Source organism: Morchella sextelata, assembly GCF_020137385.1.
Source record: "Morchella sextelata strain SCLS chromosome Unknown scls_5, whole genome shotgun sequence".
NCBI lineage: Eukaryota > Fungi > Ascomycota > Pezizomycetes > Pezizales > Morchellaceae > Morchella > Morchella sextelata.
In genome coordinates this window covers 386,370-410,028 of record NW_025408620.1, presented here as the reverse complement: position 1 = coordinate 410,028, position 23,659 = coordinate 386,370, and the positions used below count along the sequence as shown (strand labels likewise).

General features: G+C 51.8%; 5 protein-coding genes across 5 annotated transcripts; 2 read left to right on the top strand and 3 right to left on the bottom strand.

Annotated features, from left to right (window-relative positions):
* Positions 1 to 258: 258 nt before the first annotated feature.
* Positions 259 to 1,954, bottom strand: H6S33_010615 (uncharacterized protein; the record flags this gene model as incomplete). The annotated part of the gene is made up of 2 exons (XM_044842567.1): positions 259 to 1,637; positions 1,702 to 1,954. 2 exons carry the CDS (start codon positions 1,952 to 1,954, stop codon positions 259 to 261), a joined length of 1,632 nt encoding a protein of 543 aa, XP_044696545.1.
* A 1,361-nt stretch (positions 1,955 to 3,315) lies between these two features.
* H6S33_010614 (uncharacterized protein) lies at positions 3,316 to 7,570 on the top strand (the record flags this gene model as incomplete). The annotated part of the gene is made up of 6 exons (XM_044842566.1): positions 3,316 to 4,913; positions 4,989 to 5,237; positions 5,304 to 5,386; positions 5,455 to 5,699; positions 6,084 to 6,380; positions 6,455 to 7,570. The coding sequence occupies 6 exons, from the start codon at positions 3,316 to 3,318 to the stop codon at positions 7,568 to 7,570; spliced, it is 3,588 nt and encodes a 1,195-aa protein (XP_044696544.1).
* A 2,319-nt stretch (positions 7,571 to 9,889) lies between these two features.
* Positions 9,890 to 10,720, bottom strand: H6S33_010613 (uncharacterized protein; the record flags this gene model as incomplete). Its single annotated transcript, XM_044842565.1, has 1 exon — positions 9,890 to 10,720. One exon carries the CDS (start codon positions 10,718 to 10,720, stop codon positions 9,890 to 9,892), a length of 831 nt encoding a protein of 276 aa, XP_044696543.1.
* Positions 10,721 to 15,487: 4,767 nt separating this feature from the next.
* Positions 15,488 to 16,396, bottom strand: H6S33_010612 (uncharacterized protein; the record flags this gene model as incomplete). The annotated part of the gene is made up of 3 exons (XM_044842564.1): positions 15,488 to 15,833; positions 15,901 to 16,029; positions 16,104 to 16,396. The coding sequence occupies 3 exons, from the start codon at positions 16,394 to 16,396 to the stop codon at positions 15,488 to 15,490; spliced, it is 768 nt and encodes a 255-aa protein (XP_044696542.1).
* Positions 16,397 to 17,947: 1,551 nt separating this feature from the next.
* H6S33_010611 (uncharacterized protein) lies at positions 17,948 to 19,193 on the top strand (the record flags this gene model as incomplete). The annotated part of the gene is made up of 3 exons (XM_044842563.1): positions 17,948 to 17,981; positions 18,043 to 18,839; positions 18,903 to 19,193. 3 exons carry the CDS (start codon positions 17,948 to 17,950, stop codon positions 19,191 to 19,193), a joined length of 1,122 nt encoding a protein of 373 aa, XP_044696541.1.
* Between the last annotated feature and the right edge of the window lie 4,466 nt (positions 19,194 to 23,659).

Sequence of the window (23,659 nt, the reverse complement as noted above, 5' to 3'; positions counted from 1 at the left end):
TGGTGGGGTGGATGTTATAGAGGTGTGCACATGGTTTAAATTTGGTGGGGTTCGATTATTGTGTGTCAATGATTGTTATGAACATAAAATAATGACCACCGCTAACAAACTTAGCATAATAGATTAACAATATTATCGCGATAATCATTAAAACAATTTTACTATCTATCTATATGTCTGTCTATCATTGAATCGTCCAACTGGAAACAAAAACAATACTGCTCTAAGTGCATTACGTATAACAAAATCTACAATAATCTAACTACTCCCCACCGCCGGTACCACCGCCGGCACCACCACCTCTACCACCTCCGCCAGCCCATCCACATCCACCCCCCAACTCCCCAACACACCCCCACCCCCGCTCCCCCCCTTCACCACCCGCTCCCTCTCCAGCGCCTTAACCCTCCGCACCAGCAGCCCCACACACACCGGCCCCAGCACCGTACACACCACCGTCGCCCAGATCACAACCAGATACAGTTCCGAGCCCCCGGCCCCTTCTGTCCCCCCAGAACTAAAGATTCCGCGCGCTTCGGCGACTGACGCTATCAGGAAGCCGATCTCGCCGCGCGCGATCATGGCGAGCCCGAGGATGGAGGGCGGGTACAGCGATTTGGGCTTTTGTGCGGGTGCTGCGGCGGCGGTGTCGTTGGTAGTGGTGGTCGTCGTGGTGGTTGTGGTGGTAGGCGTGCCGGTGTTGGTGGGAGGAGCGCTGGTGCTGGTGCACGCCGCAGGACCAAGCTTCTTCAGCGCCCTAATCCTCTCCGCAACCCCAACCCCCGGGACGCGGAAGCGCAGGAGCCACACGCCGGTAAGGAGCTTCCCCAGCGCCATCAGCGCCGCATAGACGATGCCTCGCCAGACGGTGCTGCCCGCGAAGAGTTGAGTGATGGGGATCGAGAAGCCGATCGACGCGAAGAAGAACGGTGTCAGCAGGCGGGTCGTGGTGGGGGCGTAGTAGTGCTCGTATACGCGTGCGCCTGTCCAGTTCCCGCTGGCAGTGGTGGTGGTGGTGGTCGGGGAGAGGTTGTCGGACCATGTTATTGCCGCGCCGGCGAGGAACGCTGCGAGGAGGACGGAGGTGCCGGCGTAGCTAGCGGTGGTGACGAGTGACAGGAGGATGCCAGTGTGGATGATGAAGGCGCGGTTACCGGCGCTGAGCGGGATGCGGGACGCTGCGGAGGCTTCTGCGGGTGCTGGGCGTAGGGACCGGTGCAGGGGCGCGACGATCCAGCGGCAGGCGAGCAGGACGAAGAGGAGTAGGCCCAGAGAGGCGCCGACGGGGCGGCCGATGGTGGCGCCGCTGATGGAGCTGGTTCCGGAGCTGGTGCCGAGCGCGGCGACGACCTGGATCATGATGAGGCCGACGACGTCATCCATCATTGCCGCGCTGGTCAGGACTGTGCCGAGGCGGGTGCGCGCGAGGCCGGAGGAGGTCAGGATCGAGAAGGTGGTGCCGAGGCTGGTGGCGGAGAGGGCGGCGCCGGCGGCGAAGCATTGGAGCGGGGTGGTGCCTGGGACGAGGGTCGTGAGCGCGAAGGAGAGGGCGATGGGGAGGAGGATGCCGGTTGCGGCGACGGCGGTGGAGAGCGGGAGGTTGTGGAGGAGCGGGGTGAGGGAGGTGGAGAGGCCGCCTGTGGGGGTTGGTGGTTAGTTAGATATCTGGAAATGCGCTGATGCGGTGAGGGTTAATCGTACCCTCGTAGACGAGAAGGATTAGTCCTAGATAGCCCAACTGCACGACGGCAGCTTCAATGCTCGGGTCTAGCCATCCGCCGAGTGGAGTGCCCCAGAAGACGCCGATGAGGATCTGCCCGACGAGGCCGCAGTAGATGGAGCGCTCGAGCGCCCAGTTTGTTATGTTGAGTAGGAGGCCGAAGGACGAGAGAATGAGCACTTGCACGATTGACGGCTCGTGGTAGGGCAGTGACGAGGCTTCCATTGTGGACATGAGTGTTGGACAGCGGCCATGGAGGTTCTCCGTGTTGTGGGTGAGGTTGGTGATGCGGATCAATCTGCAGGTTTGTAGATTATGTGGGTTTTGGGACTTCCAAGACCTTGGCTGCAGTGGGCCGGACTGGGATTGTCTGGAGGATGACTCTAGTCATATAAGACTGAAGCTGAAGCTGGGGTGGAAGCTTTTCTTAAGCTTGGTTTTGGAGAAGTCCTGTGGTTAAAGTATCAGTGAATGGACATGGTGGAGCGGACGGAATTTTGGGGGAAATAACTACCTACGTGAGACACCATATATCACTCGCCGGCAATAGTCCATACCAAGTTGGATATATGGTGAATTTCTCGCTGTAATTTATCGAAACCAGGACAGTGATGCAGATTCAAGCTCTGATAACCTTTCTCTAGCATCCATGAATGACGTTTGCTCTTTGAACAGTGGCCTCAGGGTAATTCCGTCAATTGGCTTGCCCAAAAGAACCAAATGCTCAATATACCGGACATGTTTAAATATCCGAAACAGGGAGGTGCGGGCACAGATCACGTGCTTGTACCTGGCGGGCCAAAAAGACCTTGGGCTGTTACTTTCTCACAACTCACAACTCTCCTCTTCTTCTTCTCTTCCTCTCATCTTCCCCTACTTTATTAGCCAATCCGTGCCCATCATGTGCTCCGCCTCAGAGCACGGATGTATCACCTTGGACAATTGCAACAGTTGCACTTTATCACCTATATCCGAAGTAGCACGGGCATTCCATTGAGATTACAGTCATTCTAACAACTCGACGATGACTCCCCAGCGTCCCAGCTAGGCTATTCGTGGGTTAACAATAGAAAGAAAAAAAGAAAGAAAAATCCGTTCGGAAAGCCCGGGTAGCGCCGAAGAGAAGAATCTAGCGAGATGTGTCATCTATCGCCAAGGCCCCCCACCCACGGTATTTCGGCGGGGTGGCGGCGGGGTGTCGGGGGTGGTCGACAGGGGAAAGGGAAGAAGGCAGGGAGGGACGATCGATAGGCGGTGACGCCCGGCTGTGCGGTGCGTGCGCTTAGGGTTTTCCTAGGTCTCTCTCGCTCACTCGCTCACTCACTCGCTCCCTTCATTCCTTCTATTTCTCCAACAACACCTTCCTCTCAATCCGCTTATAAGGACTGCAACCCTTACTGCTGCAACCTTCTTGTCAATTCACTGGTTCGCACTGCGCAGAGGAGAGAGGATTGTAACCAAACTACTTTTCCCACAACCTTTTTTTCTTTTCTTCACTCACTTTGATCACTACAAGCATCCATTCATTACACGACATAATTGCCACACTGGACATCGCTACACCAAACAGCACCACGAGCGAGAGTACATCACCCATGGCTACCGTCGATCCCCCAGTGCCATTGGGCCCATCAGCAGACAGAGGATCAACCCGCGGCGGACGAGGAGGACGCGGGCGAGTGGCGTTCTTCAACATGGGCAGACGCGGAGCAGCGCCCCCCTCAATACCCACCCGGCCAGACCAGGAGCAGCAGCATGAGGGGGCCTCTCCACCGTCGGAAGCCAATTCGCAGAAATCAGATGGGGATCGACGCGGACGCAGGCGGGGCCGGCCAGGACGTGACAAGTGGAAGGGGAAGGGCTCTGAGGCTTCGTCGGGGAGAGTTACGCCGATTTCGGAGAGGGGAGAGGTTTCGGGGGCTGTGGAAACGTCGGGGTTGAACAATAGCGAGGGGAATGTTCCTCAGGCGTCCACCAGTAATGGGTTCAACGTCAGCTCAAATGCGGCTCAACAAGGAACACCACCGAGTGCCCTGAGACAAATGACTGGTGCGGAAAAGGTTCAAGCTCTTATGGAATCACATAGGGAGGAAAGCATTTCGAGACAGCAAAAGAAGAGCCCTAACTCCAGCAATGCTCGGAATGGAAGGGGTTCCGACTCGCCAGCTAACAACCAGCAATCCTCATCCAAGACCACAGGTGGTCCGGGATCGGCTGGAAGGTCCGATGAACCACCCACTGGACCACGACAGGCTAGCAGAAGGCGCAAAGGTAAAGAGAGGGAGGTTAGGGCCGAAAGTAATCCCCGTGGCGAGGGAAGCTGGCAACGACAAGCCTTTCTACCCCAGGGAAGTCACATTCTCGGGGAGACACCCGATGGCTCACCACCTAATCAGCGTCACCGCCAGCAACCACAAAGGCGCTTTGGAGCAAACCTGACCTCAGAAGGATCGAAACCAACCTCACCTCGGGCCGGTACTCCAGATGCTGAACGTCCAAAGGATGCTCGCGTGGTTCCTCCAGCTAGGGCGTTTGGTGGCAAATTAACTGAGGATACAGCAGAGTCCCAGCATGATAGTGGGAAACTGAGAGCCGAAGCTACGGCGTTTGAGCCCGGGAAGCCGGCTGAGGTTATCCCCCCACATCTTCGCGGTATGTCGAACTTCTCTACTTCAATGCTGCCACAAGCTGAATGGGGTGGACCTAAAGCTTCAGGCTCTACTGCTCCAAGAGCCAACAACAAGAGATCCCCGAATAATAGGGATAAGAAAAAACAGGTCGAAGAGTTATACAAGCCAGATGGTAAGAAAAACAATCCCCTTGTCAAGAATATGAGGGTTCATGCCAACACCATGAGGAAAGATTCCGACGATATCGGGACTCGAATCCATAAGGAAATTGCCAGCGGGGCCTACGAATGTATGGTCTGCTACGGCGGGCTTAACAGAAAGTCGAAGATCTGGAATTGCAAGTGCTGCTGGGCTGTCTTTCACTTGCATTGCATCACGAAATGGGCAAAGCAAGGGCTGGACCAGCCACCACCGAGGAACTCTGACGCGAACGACGAACCGCCAAGGAGGAAATGGAAATGTCCTGCTTGCAACAATCCGGGAGATGAAGTTCCAGATATGTATACCTGTTGGTGCGAGAAGACAGTACAACCGGAAGCCATCAAGAATATTTCACCTCACAGGTAAAATGGGATAATCTGGGTTATCTTTATGAATTTTACTAACTAGATTTTAGTTGCGGACAAACATGTGGTAAGGCACGAACTTCGCCAAGGAACTGCCCCCATGCTTGTGATCTTCAATGTCATGCTGGGCCTTGTCCGCCTTGCACTGCGATTGGGCCGGTCAAGAAATGTTACTGCGGGAGCGAAACCTCCCAAAGACGATGTGTTGACACGAACTATGAAGAGGGTTGGAGCTGCCAAAAGCCTTGCGATGACTTTATGCCATGTGGCGAGCATACCTGCCCGAAAGTCTGTCACCCAGGGACGTGTGGAGCTTGCCAGGTAGAATCAGAGTTGAGGTGCTATTGCGGAAACCATATGAAGAGCATCAAGTGCTGTGATAGAAAGGAAGCAGTTCTTAGCTTTGAGAGTGGTGATCAGGGTGTTACTCAATGGGAAGGGTATTGGAACTGTGAAAAGATCTGTGACAGGTGAGTCAAATCCCCTTTGCAATTTCACATCAATATTGGACTCCCGTTGACTGACACGATAATAATAGGCCTTTTGATTGCGGTAAACATCGCTGCCAAAAAGCTTGTCATTCTCAAAATGTCCTTCCAGCGCACTGCGCTCTATCTCCAGACGTTGTCAAATCCTGCGCTTGTGGCAAAACCGACATCAATAAGCTTCTCGATACACCTCGTCAATCATGCGAGGATCCTATCCCTACTTGCGGCAAGGTCTGCCAGAAAGAACTTAAATGTGGGCATCCATGTCAAAAGACTTGCCACGATGGAGACTGCGGCATGTGCATGAAGACGGTATCTATTGTATGCCGTTGTGGAAAAACTAGTTCGAGCAGTCTCTGTCACCAGGGCGAGGAAGGAGAACCCCCGCAATGCATGCGCACGTGCAGAGCAGCTTTGAACTGTGGGAGACATGAGTGCGGTGATAAATGCTGCTCTGGGGAGTCGAAAGCTATGGAGAGGTTGTCTTCAAAGAAGAAGAGGCCATTGGCTTCTAATTCGAACGACGAAGGAATTGAGCCGGAGCATATCTGCACTCGACCTTGTGGAAGATTACTCAAGTGCGGGACTCACACTTGCCCCATGCTGTGTCATCGTGGGAACTGTGGGAACTGTCTTGAAGCCAGCTTCGAAGATTTAAGCTGTAATTGTGGGCGTACAGTTACTCCTGCCCCAGTTCCTTGCGGAGCCAGCCCCCCGGCTTGTAAACACCAGTGCACAAGGGCAAAGAGCTGCAACCATCCCGCGGTTTCCCACCCTTGTCATCCCGACGAAGAGAGTTGTCCGAAGTGCCCTTATCTGGTTGAGAAGATCTGTCTATGTGGAAAGAAATCAGTCAAATCAATTCCCTGTTGGAGGGACGCGGTCTCTTGTGGAACAGAATGTGGCAGGAAACTTTCATGTGGATCCCACCTTTGCCGCAAGGTATGCCACAAGGGTGGACAATGCGACGAGCCATGTAAGCAGCAATGTGGAAAGCCAAAATCAGTCTGTGGGCATGTATGCTTAGATGCCTGCCATGCTCCTTTCCAGTGCTCCGAGGACAAACCATGCACAGCGAAGCTCGTGCTCAAGTGCGCCTGTGGCGGCTTGAAGCAGGAGATTAAATGCGGGGCCTCTAAAGCTAACCCTGGTGGTAACAAGAAGGAACTTAAGTGTACTGATGCATGCCGAAGCCGTCGCATGGCTTTTGCACTTGACGTTGATCCTGATCGTGATGCGGTACCGCCGTATTCTGAGGAAACCCTTTTCTTCTACAATAGAGACAAGAAGTTTTCAACGACCATTGAAGCCAAATACAGGGTATTTGCGGAAGGAAACTCAAAGCGTCTTGCTTTCCAACCCATGAAGAGCAGCCAGCGCGCTTTCCTTCATACCCTTGCTACAGACTTTGGTCTTGAGTCTGAATCTCAAGATCCAGAACCGTACCGCAGCGTAGTCCTAACCAAAGGCTCCAGCTTCGTCGCAGCACCCAGGAAAACAATCGCCGAGTTCCTCGTCAGCAAGCCCAGCGCCATGCCTAGCGCCATGCCAGCATCAGTTCTACTGCAACTCAAAAAACCAGTAAAGCAAGCCTTCAACGCCCTCCTCCTCAAAGGAATCCGCGTCGGCCTGCTCACCTCCGAGCTCGAGAAGGAGCTGGAATACGTCCTGAAGGACTCCCAGCTGCGCTTCAGCCTGACCTGGTCCGGCGACGAGGAAGTCCTCCTCCTGCCCAAGACCAGCAGCCTCGGTACCGAGCAGATCGAGCTCGAGCTCACGGAGATGAGCCCAAAGCTCAAGCGCCTCATCGCGCAGCGCGGCATCGCCGACAGCGCGGAACTATGCGCCGTCACAAAGGACGGCCTAGTGATCGGCCGGCAGGGGAACCAGTGGTCAACCGTCGCGTCGAATAAGGGCGTGCCGCCGGCTAGACTGGTGTCTACGGGTCTGAGCACCAGGAATGTGTTCGGTATGCTGGGCTCGGGTGGTGGGGAGCCCTCGGCGGCCGCCGGGAGCTGGTTGCAGGAGAAGAGGAGTGGCGAGGGGTTGAGGAAGAAGTTGGTGCTGCAGAAGAAGACGGAGAAGGGGAAGGAGAAGGCGAAGGAGGAGGATGTCGTTGATGATTGGGAAACTGCTGCTGCTGCTGACGAGGAGGTTGTTGGGTAGAAGATTTTCTTTTCTTTTCTTCTTTTGATCCCCTCGTGGGCTGGGTTGGGCTGGGTTGGATGGCTGTATTCTTTAATAGTTTTTCGGCTTTCATATTTTTCTTTCTTTCTTTTCTTTGACAATATTATACTGGTGTGGTCTTTTGCGGTTTTATAGGTGTTATTGTCTTCTTTTTTCTTTCTCTTTTACATCTTCAAGCTTTTCATGAATGCTTAGATATCATCTAGTTCCATCCATCCCATTTTTCTTGCATCTTTCTTTCTTTTCGTCCTTTGCATTATTATTATTATTACTACTATCATACTACTACATAGCTGGGGTCTGTTGGTGTTTTCCCGGCTGCGCCGGCCCCCTTTGCGCTGGGGTGGGTTGGGGGTGGGGGTGGTGGGGTTAGAAGGTTTACTTACGGCTATATGGTGGCGATGAGTTGATGATTTACATGGAACGGGTGGCTGTTTGGGTTTTTTTGTTGCATTTCTTCTTACTGCACTTCTTTTCTTTCTCTCCTCCTGGACGGAGGGGGGGGTGGACTGGTTTCTAGATACTTGGGGGTGTACTTGGTTGTGGGGCGGGGTTTGATGTGGTGGTGGTGGTGGATGTGGTAAATGTGGCTAGTGGTGGTGGTGGGGAGGTTAGGGGCCTGAATAGTGGTCTAGGCAAACGAAAGTATAATAGGAATGAAATTAGTCAATTGACTTGCTTGCAATTGATCTACGATTGTTTCACGTACTTGGCTTTGGTTTTGAAGTTGTGATCTCCTCGCTGTGCTGGTTGTGATTCCTAGGTGGAAGTTGTTTAATTAAGACTTCATATTCAGGATTATGATACTTGGAGTAAAGGAGTAGAATACACTAGCAGACAGGCATGCGGTCCTTTGAGGCAGGTTGTCCTAGTGTATATAGATCACGGTAATCATCTTCGACTTTTAAATTGTCCCGTTCTCTATATCGATATCTTATATCCCACTACATGAATAAACTCTGTAAAAGAGCTCCAAGGCACATATTTCGCTATTCAATACCGTTAATTCTCGAATAATCCACTATCTCCGTATTTGTATGTGGTAAGTCCGAACCAAGGCGAATTGGCGTATCAAACTTCACGGATTCGTGCAGATACATACATGTATGTACTTTTTTCTCACCTGGAATTAAGATTTAGTGAAGTGGAGATAGTGGATTTCTCAAGAATTAACGGTATGTACCCTCAACGCCCAATAGTCAAGTACCGTCTCGGCGAACTGTCACAAGTTTAATTAATTTGCCTTTTACGGTGGGTATGAGGGCGTTTTCAAAACAAGATATGACTAGATAGGGGAAGGATCGTTAACTAAGGTGGATTAATGCAAAGCTTAAAAAAGATGGAAAAGATGTACTCCTTTATGATGGTGCCGTTGCTGCTTATGTTTATTTCTATGAAAATGGTCTAAAAATAACACAGTTTTCGGTAGAGTATACATGCTCTGCAATAACAACACATGAAACAGTTGGCTATGATCCAAAATAGAAAATCTACTCAACCTCACGCCGAGAGCACAAAGACATCGGGCAAAACCAGCAATAAGGGTCAATTCCCAGCCCCACCACTCACCCCTAGCTTCAAATTCCTCCTCTAGAGAAATCTTTATTTCGCTCCAAATTAAAAAACCAAACATAAAACTGAACAAAAGGTACTGCAACGACTTATTGCTGATTGTGCGTTACTACCCCCACCCCTGGTTTGAACCCAGGACCTTGTGTGTGTCCTGGGTAAACACACGGTGTCTAACCCGACGAGCAGTCTAACCACTAGACCACCCGCCCATGGTGGATGCTGCGGTGGAAGTGGTACTTGACCTTGGCGGTGTGCCAAGATGAAGCAGAACCCCTAACCCTTCAATGTCAATGCTCAGCCATCCGGGTCGTATCGTGAACTGTGTCATCTTGCATCATGTCTTATTGTAGAGCACGTCTACCGAAAATGTGTCATTTTAGACCTTTTCCATTCTTTCTATCCTAAGCTACTTGTGCTAATGCGTGATACTCAAGTCTTAGCTTCAATACTTGTACTTGACACCAATTTTAAGCTACAAGTACATTACACTTACATGCCCCAAGTGCCTCTAACACATTATCGAGGATCTATACTAGTCGCCTAGAACGCGCGTTGCGCCTGCGTCCTATGAAGGGCGCCTACTATACAATGGTGCTTGTGATCGATTCGACGGTCTACAGCTATTTGCGTACTGGGCCACCGATTACTTGGCATTTGGCAGCCCATCGGTGGTTGGTCATGATATCTACAAGGCCGGGTCTGATCGGGAATATTTTCTTGACCCTCTTACTGAACTGCCGGTGGATATGTTGCGGGGTAACTACTCGTTTCGATCCGGTTTAGATTTTCTCTGATGGGTTGCAACACATCCTGCAATATCCTCTTAAAATCTGTAAGATTTGCCTCCGTGATGGCAATAGTTTTGGTGTTCTTCCCCTGGTGTTCCCTCCGCTCCCCCCCCTCCCCTACTGATTCGTCATTATCGTTGCTACTGCTGCTCTCTGCATTCAAGTCTGACGGTTCGTACGCGTGGGCTTCTCCACCCCCTCTCACCTGCTCCTCCCACTTGCGTTGTCTTAGGAAAGATCTGGTAGCCTCAATTGCTTGAGATAGTGTATACGAATCAGGTACGTGTACTAAGCCGCCGATTTGAGTGACACGGAGTCTAGTGTTCATATCCTCGATACCCCTGATGAAACACCTCGCTGCAGCGTGGTCCCACGATTCATATCGAAGTAAATGAGACCTTATGCGAGTGGCCTTTCTAATATATTGCTTCAGAGAGAGCTTTCCCTGCCTCAACACGATGATCTCTCTCTCTGCCTTTATCATCTTTTCCAGTCTTCTTCTTCTAGGGCCATCGTACTCCTGCTTCAGTTCTTTGCTCATCTCTTCCCACGAAAGCCGGACATCATCGGGCCGGTAGAATGCCCATGTGACAGCTTTACCCATGAGCTTGTGCTTGAGGAGGACTAGCTTTGCCCTGTTTTGTTGCTCCTCGGTGGGGTAGAGTTCTGTCATGGGGCGCGAGGAGAAGTATAGGTTGATAGACTCGATGAAATCGTCGACGCATTCATCGGATCTCCCGTGGAAGGGTTTCACGGGGATGAGGTTCATGATGGATGGATCCATTTCGGCGGGGATGGTAGTGCGCTGCTGAGGGATGATGTCGATTGCTCCAAGATAAATACCAAATTAGGGCACACGTGTTAAAAAATTAAGCTGATGATAACTATGTCTTTAATGCCACAACGCTTAACCGAGTGACAAGTATTTTTGATCATGGACGGTGTTGTGGGTGTGTCTAATGAATTGTATTCATGAGCTATCACTCGGTCTTGGCTCGCCTATTACACAGATTTAAAAAAATTTCCCAGCAAAAAACGATTATGAAGTAGATAAACTGGTAGGTAACAGAAACATGTGAATTACAAATCTCGATCGATGCCTCTAATTTATTGTGTTCTTTAGGAGCATTTCTCCATAGCCACGCTTTTCAAGGGTTTAATGGGGTAAACTACATGTACATGTAGATCTATAGATGTGTATAGATGTGTATATGTCGGTCTGCGCAACAGTATATATAAAGGCTTGCTGCGTATCCACAACTTCTATTCGCAAAATCTGAAAGTAAACTTGCGTAGCTGGGCATTGAAGTCATTCTATTGGTTTTGCTCTTTTGGCAGAGTCTTTTCTCCCACATACTCCGCAGCTATTCTAAACAGCTAGACGTTTCTTCCGCATGGGATCATTCCTATGATAGATGATCGAGGATGATTCACTATTGTGAGTGTTGGAAAGATTCAAAGGGTGCATAGATTAGATCCAGGCACATCTTATCTCGCAACGTGTTAAGCCAAGGACGTAATGGACAACATGGCGCCGATTGGGTTCAACCATGGAGCGACATGACAGGGTCAGGGTTATTACTTTCTGAATAACCAACCACACGTGGGTACACGCTGGCACCTGTGGTTCGTTGGCGACACAGGGTTAGGTGTGTACCGCAGGTGTCAGAAAAGTCATTCAAACCTTGGCAGCCAGTCTTACCTCCTTGATATATGCATGTAGTACCAAGGTCAGAGGGCTGCATGTAATTCATTAATCATTCATCTGCATGTACTCAATGAATCATTCGTCTCGAAGTAGGCTTGAGAGCCGAGTGAGCAGCTGTGATCCAAGACTTGGCAATTTATGTGCATTTCAATCATTGACCCTATTCCCAAACATTTGCACCAAGAAGCCAGTGTTCCTTGAGCATGGCCCGTTATTCCGAAACTGGAATAGTTCTTTCTTATCTCCTCTCTGGTGAAATCTTTAATCGAATTGTTTTTTCCATCACGATGTAGCCGTTACTCACTCAGCCTTCAATTACCACTTGAGCTACACTACACTCTTTTATTCGTGGAATGGGAAATATGATATAGCTTTACCTGACTAACTAGAAAGCCCTTTGAAATACAAGCGGAAGGAATGTATGAGCTCTAGTTAGCGAGAGAGACAGCACCTGAGTATCTCTTGATTTATCAATACTGACCCCCGATGATAGAGAAATTAAATTTGTACAGGTTTTTTATTATTTCGGAAGAGAGGTAACAAGATCTACCGGTAAAGTCAACCGACTTTTACTTCTTTTGGGGGGTCAGTATTTTACTGGTAGACAAAAAATAGTAATTGGCCACCCAGTCGCGTAGCGGGGGGAGCGAGTGATTATCCATGATTAAATGATCCGCACGCACGCGACATCGATTGTCGCTCTGATAACCCCGCTATACAGTCATCTTTCCTTGCTACGTATCTTTAAGTCTCACAGTATCTACGGGGAGTATTCGCATGGGATATACAACACAGCACCGCCAGATCAAATTTCATGCACAGCGATCATTACCGCTGCTTACTAACCTATTGTCCCGGCATGCGCGCGTGCGCAGACTATGCTGTAAGGGTAGACTACTCGTATGAAGAATGAGACTGAGGAGAGGAAACGTAAAAACAATGAGACCCCTCTCAATCCCTCGGACAGAACCCAAGAATTGATAGGGACCTCTATAACGGAAGGAGCAAAGGCCGCAATGACGGGGGACAGGAAGACTTAACGCAAAAAAGGCCCCTCCTGGTCACGAAGGACCAAGAGGGGCCAGGCTTAGCCCCCTCTGCGAAGAGGGAGCAGAAGTAGGGACGGAAGGAACAAAACGACCCAACGCAAAAAAGGCCCCTCTTGGTCTCGAAGAACCAAGAGGGGCCGAACTTACCGCCCCCTCCGTGAGAAGGGAGCAGAAGCAGAAGCGGAGACGGGAGGGACTGGAGGGACTGGCTAACCTAACGTAAAAAAGGCCCCTCCTGGTCCCTCAGGACTAGAAGAGGCCTAATTCATCCCCCCCACGAGGAGGGAGACCCAACGCAAAAAAGGCCCCTCCCAGTCCTGCAGCGCAGGACCAGGAGAGGCCAAATTCACCCCCCCCCACGAGGAGGGAGACCCAACGCAAAAAAGGCCCCTCCCAGTCCTGCAGCGCAGGACCAGGAGAGGCCAAATTCACCCCTCCCCACGAGGAGGGAGACCCAACGCAAAAAAGGCCCCTCCCAGTCCTGCAGCGCAGGACCAGGAGAGGCCAAATTCACCCCCCCCCCCCCCCCCCCCCAAACGAGGAGGGAGACCCAACGCAAAAAAGGCCCCTCCCAGTCCTGCAGCGCAGGACCAGGAGAGGCCAAATTCTCCCCGCCACCCCCTCCGTTAAGAGGAGGACTAACGTGACCCGCGCCCCCCAAGGCCTCGGGCGTTACGCCCGGGGCCAAGGGAGGCTGGTGTCACGCCCTCCTGCAGCAGCAGGAGGGGCGGAGGGGAGAGAGAGTGGTGGGGTCAGAACTCCCCCGCGGTCTCTAGGGCAACAGTGCCCAAGCGAGACCGGGGGGGAGTTCTAACCCCACGCTCTGGAACCCTCTCCTGCTCTGAGAGCAGGAGAGGGGGAGAGAGTGGGGGGGGGGGGGGGGAGAGAGTTTGGGGGGGGGGGGAGAGAGTGGGGGGGGGGGAGGGGGGCCAGGGACCCGAGGAGGAGTGGGGAGGAGGCAGCTCCCAGACTACTATGTAGTCCTTAGAGAGCTGCCTGCTCCCTGAGGAAAAACGTTTGGTGGGGGAAAGAGGCGTCTTATATAGCGCCGGTGGGGAGTGCTAAGCCTGGATTTCGCCGATAGTATGGCTGGGTTGCCCTAAGGCGCGGTTCGGGCAATCTACTGGCTATGTATGCACTGAGCGGTTGCGTAGAGAGGGCTGACTGTTAGGTGTGCGGACAGTGGAAGTGATGCCTTGTCACGGGGGGTAGGCCTCCGTAGTTCTCGACTCCCCGTAATGAGCTCGGCTTCGCCGTGTAAACGCTATCCTAGTACCCACCCACCCTCGTCCTCGCACGCTGAAAACACCACTACAGAATGCAGCACAAAATCTCAGGGTCATGTGTAATAAAAAAAAAAAAAAGGCGGTAGAATATCTTCCTCCTCAACCCAAAATACCAAAAATAACCCAGTATTTCTCCACCCTAGCGAGTACGTAGAGCAAAAACCGTGACCGGCGCCGTAAATCATAGGATACATGAATGTAGAATATGTACGGTGAACAACCCACCTCTGACTCAATTGCAATGAGACACAACCCTCCTCCCCCGTCCCTCTGTAACAATCCATACCACGGGCACCAACAATGTCCATGCCCCAGTTCACTCCAGCTTTTATTTTCCTTAGCCAGAGCACCCCGCCCAACGCCCGGTGTTATCTACCCCCCCCCCCCCTCCCGATTCTCCGGCTCCACAAGAGATATATCTACATACTCCGGCACATAGCACACACATACCGCCCCTCAACATGTACAGCGCACAGCAGCATCATGACCACCTTCTCAGTACGATATCTCTACTCTACCCTACCCTACTAGAAAACACCCTACCATTCCCCGCGGCCGGCGTGCCGGGAACCGGTCACTGCACTTGCAGCCTAGCTAGCCGGCCACTAACATACAATTCCTTAAGCTACGAATCAGAGCAGCACTATATATCACTACCGGGCCAGTACAGCGAGGATTAGGTTCAATTGGTGCCGCCAGCCGTGCACGTGTACGTCATTATACAAGCCAGCCACCATCCACAATGGCGCTGATGAGAGCTCTCCTGACGAATGGTAACCAATGGCTCCGCGAGAAAGGAGCACTTCCGGTCCAACGTGCGCTCAATTCACAAGCCAACCAGCAGCCATACCATCCGCACATATACAGGATCGAGCACCGCATTAGCGGTTGCATCTACGATCTGGGCAACCAACTAGCCATGGGGATATCCAGATCTATATCTGCAGAAGGATCGAATGGGCAGTACCAATTAGGCACCAATCGCAATAAAATCTGACTGACTCAACCCTACCCACGCCCGCAGCGTTGGTGGCTCGGCGAGTGTACTGTGTTGCAGCTCTACATTACGGCAGCCTATCGCCAAGGGACCGGGACCAATGACAGCCAACCAGCACACACCAAAAAGACGAGTGACTGCCCATGTCCCAGCAACAACCTATCAGATCTTGGGATCCACCTACAGCTAACTTTTCGGCTTTTGATAACACGCACCACACGCTGGAAAAACCGCAAAAAAAAGGGCAGAACAAGAACCAGACAAAAAACTCCTTGGATCCTATTAGGTTAATCGCCGCACAAACGATAGAAATAAAAAATAAAAAAAACTATTTCTACATCCCCCCCATCCCTCTCTACTGCTGTGTGTGTTCTAACCACCATTCATCATCCTACCCCCACCCCCCAGGTCAGCCCAATCCCCGCGCAAAAAGAAAAAGAAAAGAAAAAGAAAAAACACCACCACCACCACCAACAAAAACAACCGCAAGAGCAACCTACCCATCCCTCTGCATCTCCACCCCGGCCCTCCTCGTATTCACCTCCAGCAAATCCACCCCCTCCGCGGCCGTCAGCGGCCTTCCCGCCGTCACCCCCGCCGTCTCCATCGGCTCCCCCACCCTCTCCTCCTTCCCCTTCCCCTCCCCCTCCTCCTCGGCATCCGCGTCAGCGCACCCGCACTTGTACATCTCCGTCACGGCCCCGCAGTCGAACGCCGGCTTGTGCAGCCGCTCGTTGACGAGGTTGTGCACGAAGCAGCCCCACTGCGCCGCGGCGTCGCGCGAGGACGTCTGCGGCGGGTACCGCTGCAGGAGCGCTTGGAAGTGGGTGGCGCATTCGCCGCTGTGGTTGTCGGGGTTAGTGCGTGTTAGAAGAGGGGGGGCGGGGGAGGGGGGAGGGAGGGAGGTACCAGGGGTACAGGCGCGCAAAGAGGTATAGGAAGGAGGAGAGCGCTTCGCGCTCGTCCTTCGCGGGCTTCTTCGGGAAGCGGGAGAGTGTCGTGTGCAGCAGCTTCCACGAGGCGCGGCCTAGCTCCGCTCTGTGCATCCGTCCATTGTGTCAGTCCCCACCACATTCACCCCCATCCGCATATCCAGGGGGTAGGGAACTTACTTTGCCGTCTCATTCCCCAACTTCGGCATGATAGTCTCGCCATGGAGGATCTCCTTATGGATGTCGCCTCCCAGCAGCGGGGGCCCGCCGCCCGCGACCTCCTCCTTGGCGATCGCGAAGCCCGACTGGTCGTCGGAGCGGAAGCTGGGCGTCGAGTCGACGACGGTGACGCTGGCGTGTTTGGAGGCGCTGGTGCCGGCGGGGTGCGCCGTGTCCGCGGGGAGCAGCAGGAAGAAGAAGATTATGAAGAGGGCGGCGGCGGCGGCGAGGAGCGGGAGCCGGTGGCGGGCCATCTCTCGCGCTGCTTGCTTGGTGGTTTGGGAGACGGGTGTGGATGGTGGTGGTGAAGGAGAGTGGTTGTGGTGATGGTTGGTGGTGGGTGGGGGGAGGTATTGTAGTGTGGGCTCGACTCGCTCGCTCGCTCAGGAGATCTTCGCTAGTGGTGCCAATTAGCAGCAGCTAGCTGTTGGCTGGCTGGCTGGCTGTTTAGGGACTGGCTGGCTGGCTGGATGGTCTGGATGGCTTCTCCTGCTTCCGGGACAGACAGAACCCGTCCGAGCGTGCAGCCAAGTACGAGCTCTCTCTATGTACTCTGCTCGCACTCTACCGGTGGGCTGGGCGGGCACCCGCAGCGATTGGTGGGGGAGGGGGGGCGCTGCCAGGACCCGTCTGGATGTGGAATCTTCTTGCGGCCCCAGCGAGGTGCAGATAGAGTCGGTGTGCATAACTACATGTACACAAAGCTTTGTCCACGCGGCAGGGGCAAGGGAGGCAGGCGGTGGTGCAAGTGGAAAGGAGGGCACAATGTCTCACTAAAAGGCCCGATAACAAAGGGCTGTCACTCATGCTAACTCTGGCCTGATTCTCTCACTCGCTCACTCGCTCACTCGCTCACTCGCTCACTCGCTCACTCGCTCACTGGCGCGGATGGACAACGCTCTGCCCGCATGGCGTGTATCCACAGGCACAGCACACCGGTGCTGCTGCTCTCCCCGTGTTCCAGGGGCTTGTGTCCAGCCAGTGCGTGGGCTGAGGTGAGGCGTGTGTAACCCTAGCCCCGTGTAACCCTAGCCCTGCTGCAGATTCAAGTGTTCATCCGTGACCCGTGAGGTGAGGTGAGCGAGTGAGACGACGCTTGGACCCTGAAGTTGCATTGTCGTTGGTTAATCAGATCAATCTTATCGCTGCATCGCGTTTTAGCCGACCGTTTGTTCTCTGCAGCCAGGGTTAGGTGTTGTTGCGCAACAACCTCACTCCATCGCTCGGAAAATAAAACATCCTGTACTCACCGCCCATGAACCTCCTCACGAGAGTGATCAATGTTTAGTGATGGAAAGAATTTGCCCTCGTGACCCCCACAGTCAGATGGAGTAATAAGGCAATGGGATGGAAAACCCCCTCACTATATGTATGGATAATGCCCAATTGGCCAATGCAAACCTCACCTCACTGGATGTAGTCCATTGCATCCCCGTGAGCGATTTGAGCATAATCCCCAGGCATCGACAGGCACCGGGAGAATTCAATGGTTTGGTTGTTAATTGCAGCCCTACCATGATACATGCGTGCGTATTAGTGGTGCTCCGGAAGCTGCCGTTGCCTTGCCTTGCCCTGCTTGCCCCACCCCCGCATTTGACTTCCGAGTTCCTTGCAGCTGTGTCTAAAAAGAACCCCTCATCTCTCACCTCATCTCCTCACCCCTTTCTTCTCTTTCTTCTCTTCTCTCTTGTCCGTCTCTCTTCGCCCAGGAGGAATCTTGACGATTGATTTTTTTCTTTCTGTGCTTTTTGTATACTCTTTTTATTTTTCAGGACTACATACGTCATCCGCCCAACCAATTGAAGATGGTCTTCCCACCGCCGCCCACCAGCTCAATTGGTCAGTCCCCCCCTCCCCCTCCCCCTCCCCCCCTCTTACCACCCCCTACTAACACACCTAGACTGGTCCAATATCGGCTTCAAAGTGCGCGAAGTAAACGGCCACATCGAGTCGCACTACAGCGTCCACACCGGCACCTGGACCCCCCCCACCTTCGTCTCCTCCCCCTTCCTCTCCCTGCACGGCCTCGCCCCCGCGCTCAACTACGGCCAGCAATGCTACGAGGGCCTCAAAGCCTTCCGCTCCCCCGACGACACCGCAATCAACATCTTCCGCCCCTCCCTCAACGCCCGCCGCATGCAGCACAGCGCCTCCTTCATCGCCATGCCCGCGCCCCCCGAGCCCCTCTTCCTCACCGCCGTCAACATGGCCGTCGCCCTCAACGCCGAGTTCGTCCCGCCCCACGCCACCGGCGCAAGCATGTACATCCGCCCACTGCTCTTCGGCAGCTGCGCGCAGCTCGGCCTCAACCCGCCCGACGAGTACACCTTCGTCGTGTATGTCCTCCCCGTCGGCGTCTACCACGGCGTGCACCCCGTCGACTGCCTGATCCTGGAGACGTTCGACCGCGCCGCGCCGAACGGCACGGGGAGCGCGAAGGTGGGGGGCAATTATGCGCCGGTGCTGGTGCATAGTGAGGCGGCGAGGAAGGAGGGGTATGGCATTACGCTGCATCTGGACTCGCAGACGAGGACGACTGTGGATGAGTTTAGCACGAGTGGGTTCTTGGGGATTAAGAGGGAGGGGGAGAAGACGACGCTTGTGGTGCCGGACAGCAACAGCGTGATTAGATCAGTCACGAGCAGGAGTATCCAGGAGATTGCGGCGTCGTGGGGGTGGAGTGTCGAAGTCCGCCCTGTACGTCCCCCCCGCCCCCCCGCCCCCTAGCTAACTAACCAGCCAACTAACACGGACAACCAGGTCCCACTCACCGAGCTCGCCACCTTCACGGAAGTGATGGCCGCCGGCACCGCCGCGGCGCTCGTGCCCATCAAGAGCATCACGATGAAGAGCACGAACCTGAAGATCAGCTACTGCGGCGACGAGCCCGGCGAGGGTGTGCTTGCATTGCTGAAGACGCTGAAGGGCGTGCAGACGGGGAGGTTGCCGGATACGTTTGGGTGGCTGGTGGAGGTGGTGGAGCCGCCGAACACGGGCGTGGAGGGGCATAGAGGGGGTAGTGGGGAGGAGAGCGTTAGCCAGGCGCCGTAAGAGAGGGGGGGGGGGGGGGGTAGGTAGTGGTGGGTGGAATAAAAATTTGGTTCAATTGGTTGTGCTTTGGGGTGGTCGTGAGTGTCGTGTTTGGTGTTCTGGGTGGTCGGAATACAGGACCTGCCTGGCATCTTAAGTTGGAGTTGAAAACACTACTGGGTTTTGTGCAATTGTGTAGATGTGCGGTTATGTGGGCAATTTCAGCGAATAAGAAACATCAGATCCACCCCCGTACAGTAGACCACCCCCCGTAGATCTAGAAGATACCGCCATAAACAGGACCCCCCCCCCCCCCAAATCTATCTTTCAACAAGAAGTACAGCAGTCTCTCGCTATAAGCATACTTTTTTTATAAGGATATATGCCCTATAAGGATATGGGTCTCTAGTAGCCGTGGAAATGCATCAATTTTGACGTTTCCCATACAAAAAAGTTGCGAGATGCACATTATTTGATGCAATAACCGCATTATAATTACTTTGTGTTAAAGGCATTCCTGTCCCATTCACCGACGAGTTTACTGATGCATTTACCTGTTAAAACTAACTGGTATCCGGTGTGTCCCATTGTTCCGCCGGAAAATCAATGTTTTCCGATGAAGCCTTTTGTTTGGATCTCGAGATAGTTGAGTCCCCCCAAATAGAATATTTCGATGGGGTCATCAAATGGTATCTGGCATCAATGGGCTTGTAACAGTTGGGGAATACAATTTCGTTTTGGTGGATCCATTGTTTGGCATATACATGCATGCTATTCTCCTGTTGATACTCCCGGTATAATCGGAGGATGCTCTTTGATGATTCGTTTCATTGGCGATGGCCTTCGTCAATCATGTGAAGCATCACCGGTGGCCAAAACCTATGCCCCCCCCCCCCCCTTCTCTTGTGTATACGCCCAAAATGAGTGACAGAAGCGTGACAGGTAAAGTAGTCAGTAAAGTCGCTAGTAAAGTCGTTAAAAAATCGTCTGTAAAGTCGTCCGATTTCCCTTAAAAACGACTTTCCCTCCACCAAAATCTTGACATTACCCAGCAAAAAATAAAATCCATTCCCGACGACTTTTACTGAATATTATTTAATATTTTTCAGGTACACATTTCCAAGGCGCCTAGAGGGGTTGCCAGTCCCGTGTATTTTATAGATAATTTTAAGGATATTTCACTATAAGAATATCCTTACCAAAAAGGCAAGGTTTTGTATGCGTATCCTTATAGAAAGTAATAGTCTTGGCATAAAATTTTCTTCAAATGCTAGAATCACAAAAATCAAATCAGAAAAGGCAGACTTTTACCAAAGGGTTTGGAACCCGCAACGCAAATCAACTCTAGAAAATCTAACCCTAAACTTTCTATAATGATAATTCGTTATAAGGATACCCATTTCCGGTCCCCAACCATATCCTTATAGTGAGAGATTGCTGTATCTACTATACTATCGATCTAGGAGCAAGCGGATGCTCCCGACAAGGAGACTAGCGTGATGACATCAAACATTCCCGGCCCTTGTTGGTAAATTATACTCATCCAATGACTGGTCTAACATATTGTGCTAGCGCGGACTTACTATTAGCCCATACAGATTCCGGTAAACTTATTGCGACAGTCAGCGCTATAAAAGGTCCGTGCTGACTACAAACTCTTTTAAGGGCCAATTAGGGGCTAGCGGGGTCACGGAAAACCCACTTTCGCATTAATCCTACCGGAATCTGTAGTGCCTTATTACTAGAGGGGTCCATCCACCTCGCGACCGCGAGTTGTTACTTTTGATATCCCCAGCTGGTCCCAGCTCTCCTCCCAACTCTCCTCCCGGTTCCTCTGCCAGCTCCTCTGCCAGCTCCCTCTAGGGGGAGTGGAAATGTGTAACCTAGAATATTCAGTAAAGTCATCGGTAAAGTCGTTTTTTCGAGCTTGGATTTGCGTGGGTAATGTCAATATTTTGGCAGAGGGAAAGTCGTTTTAAGGGAAATCGGACGACATTACAGACGATTTTTAATGACTTTACCGATGCCTTTCCCTGTCACGCTTCTGTCACCCATTTTGGGCGTATACAGATTTTGGGGGGGGGGGGGGGGGAGTTTTTGCCACCGGTGATGCTTCACATGATTGATCAAGGCCACCGCCAATGAAACGAATCATCACAGAGCATCCTACTCTTATACCTGAAGCATCAAGTCAGAATATCCTACATGTATATGCCAAACAATGGATCCACCAAAATGAAATTGTATTCCCCAACTGTTACAAGCCCATTGATGCCAGATACCATTTGATGACCCCACCGAAATATTCTATTTAGGGACTCAACTATCTCGAGATCTAGAGGAGAGGCTTCATTGGAAAACAGGAAACCCCGGAAACAGTCAGTAAAGTCGTACTTTATTGGCTTTAACATGCCTTTAACGTGCCTTTAACGGGGAATGTCGTCAGTAAAGTCGTATTTATTGCATTTAACATGCCTTTAACAGGTAAAAGCATCTGTAAATGCATCAGTAAACTCGTCGGTAATGGGACAGGAATGCCTTTAACACAGAGTAGGTCGGTTATTGCATGAAATAATGTGTATCTCGCAACTTTTTGTATGGGAAACGTCAAAATTGATGCATTTCCACTCCTACTAGAGTCCTTTGCCAGCTCCTTTGCCAGCTTCTCTCCCTGCTTCACTTTCTGCTTTCCTTCCTATTTTCGGCCCACCCCACCTCTTTCCCTCTCCATGTACATCTTGCTATCCTTGGTTAATTCAATTTATGGGACCTTTTTGTTGCGGTGTAGAAGATTTTGGTGGGGGGGGCCCTAGTTGTTATTGGGTTAGGATTTCTCTCTCTTGACCAATCAGCTTGGTGGCCATTCGAGTGATAAGCTGTGATACACTGTGGTAGCCATTCGAGTGATAAGCTGTGTAGGTCGGGTAAAAACGCATCTCATTTTACAACGTGCACGGTGCAACGACCCTGGCTGGACGTCTCGATCCACGTATCAACCCCACCTAAAACATAGAAATAAGAACAAGGATACTCTACACATTCTCTAGAGTAGTCCTATCGTTTTTAAAGGATACAAGTATCTTAGCAGCGGTTTAGCCTCCGGTACCGATGAATGGTGTGCCCGATCTTACAAGCCTGGGTGCATCGTCTGTGTGTCCGCAGGTCCTAGGCTGCTAATTTACGGTTTAACCAACCCAATGTCCGAACCCAATCCTTCAAACTTCCCACAAAACTGTTACGGAATGAGTATGAGATTGCGGGTTCTGTGACATAGTGTTATGCGCTGGTTTGCAAAGGCTCGTGGTGCAAAGACAGCACAGTGACTGTACAAGAGTTTCAATGATTAGATTATAATATGCACTGGTAGCTACGACTCTTATGTTCATGTGAGGAGTTCACATGTACACTTTGTCCTTGGTGATGGATCCAGATCGATTGGGGGAGAAACCAGGTTGGAGACGAGGCCGCCACGTCGAGAACTCTAGGTCTGTGTGTCTCAACAATACGTAATGTACCGCCTCCAAATCTTTGTTCACTAGTCGAGGAGTATTCGCATACACAAGGCATAATACTGTGTCAAACTATTATAGGCTTAAGTTTATGTTGACCACCGATCCCTTAATTGTCAGACGAAACTATCTATCTGACGAGGCCGGAGCCATCAGCCCATCAATTGCCGAACAAAACTAAACCGCTAGCTATATCTATATTATGCAGATTCAGCAATAACATATCGACACGAACAGTTTGGTTAAGAACCAGGGTTTGTGTTGCGCCGGTACCCTGAGTACCACCCGAATAATCCCTACCAGGAGGATAATAGGGGCAGGGTTGGTAGAAAATATCGTACCGCGCCGAATTCATATGGTATGTGGGCCATATTGGTATTGTACAGGTTGCTGCCCCCGGTGTCTGGTTGCTGTGGTATATCAACTACCCGCCACTGCGGTATTGTTGTGATTACGACGTCTCTGCCCGCAGTGAGGGGATATGGGGGGTGAGGTGGGTTTCGAGTACACTAGTACTGTGAGAAGAGTTTTACCTGGCGTTCGGTACGTAAGTTTGAACCATCATCAATCATACAAGTGAGCAACTTACCAGGTACTGCTTTACGTAGCTCGCGGACATATGCCGAGAAAAACATCTGTAGAAGCGCAGATTAAACAGAAGTGCAGATTTAACAGAAGTGATGTGATCGTAGCAGGCTGGTATGAAAGGCTACGACATGTCATATACCAATTTACTTATTCCTTTCACTTGAGTAATCAAGGTAAACCTTTCGCATTGCGGCCAATAGCTTTTCAAGTTGACTTAGCCATTCGGAAAAACAAATTCTCATAGCTGCAGCATTTTTCACTGGGGAGAGCGAGCGGTCGGCGGGAGAGCAAAGAACTTACAATTTTTTCTGCACAAGAGGATATTTGTACGGTCACGTGCGCATGCTGGCAAGGCTGTAGACAACTCCCAACTATAAATCACCTATAATC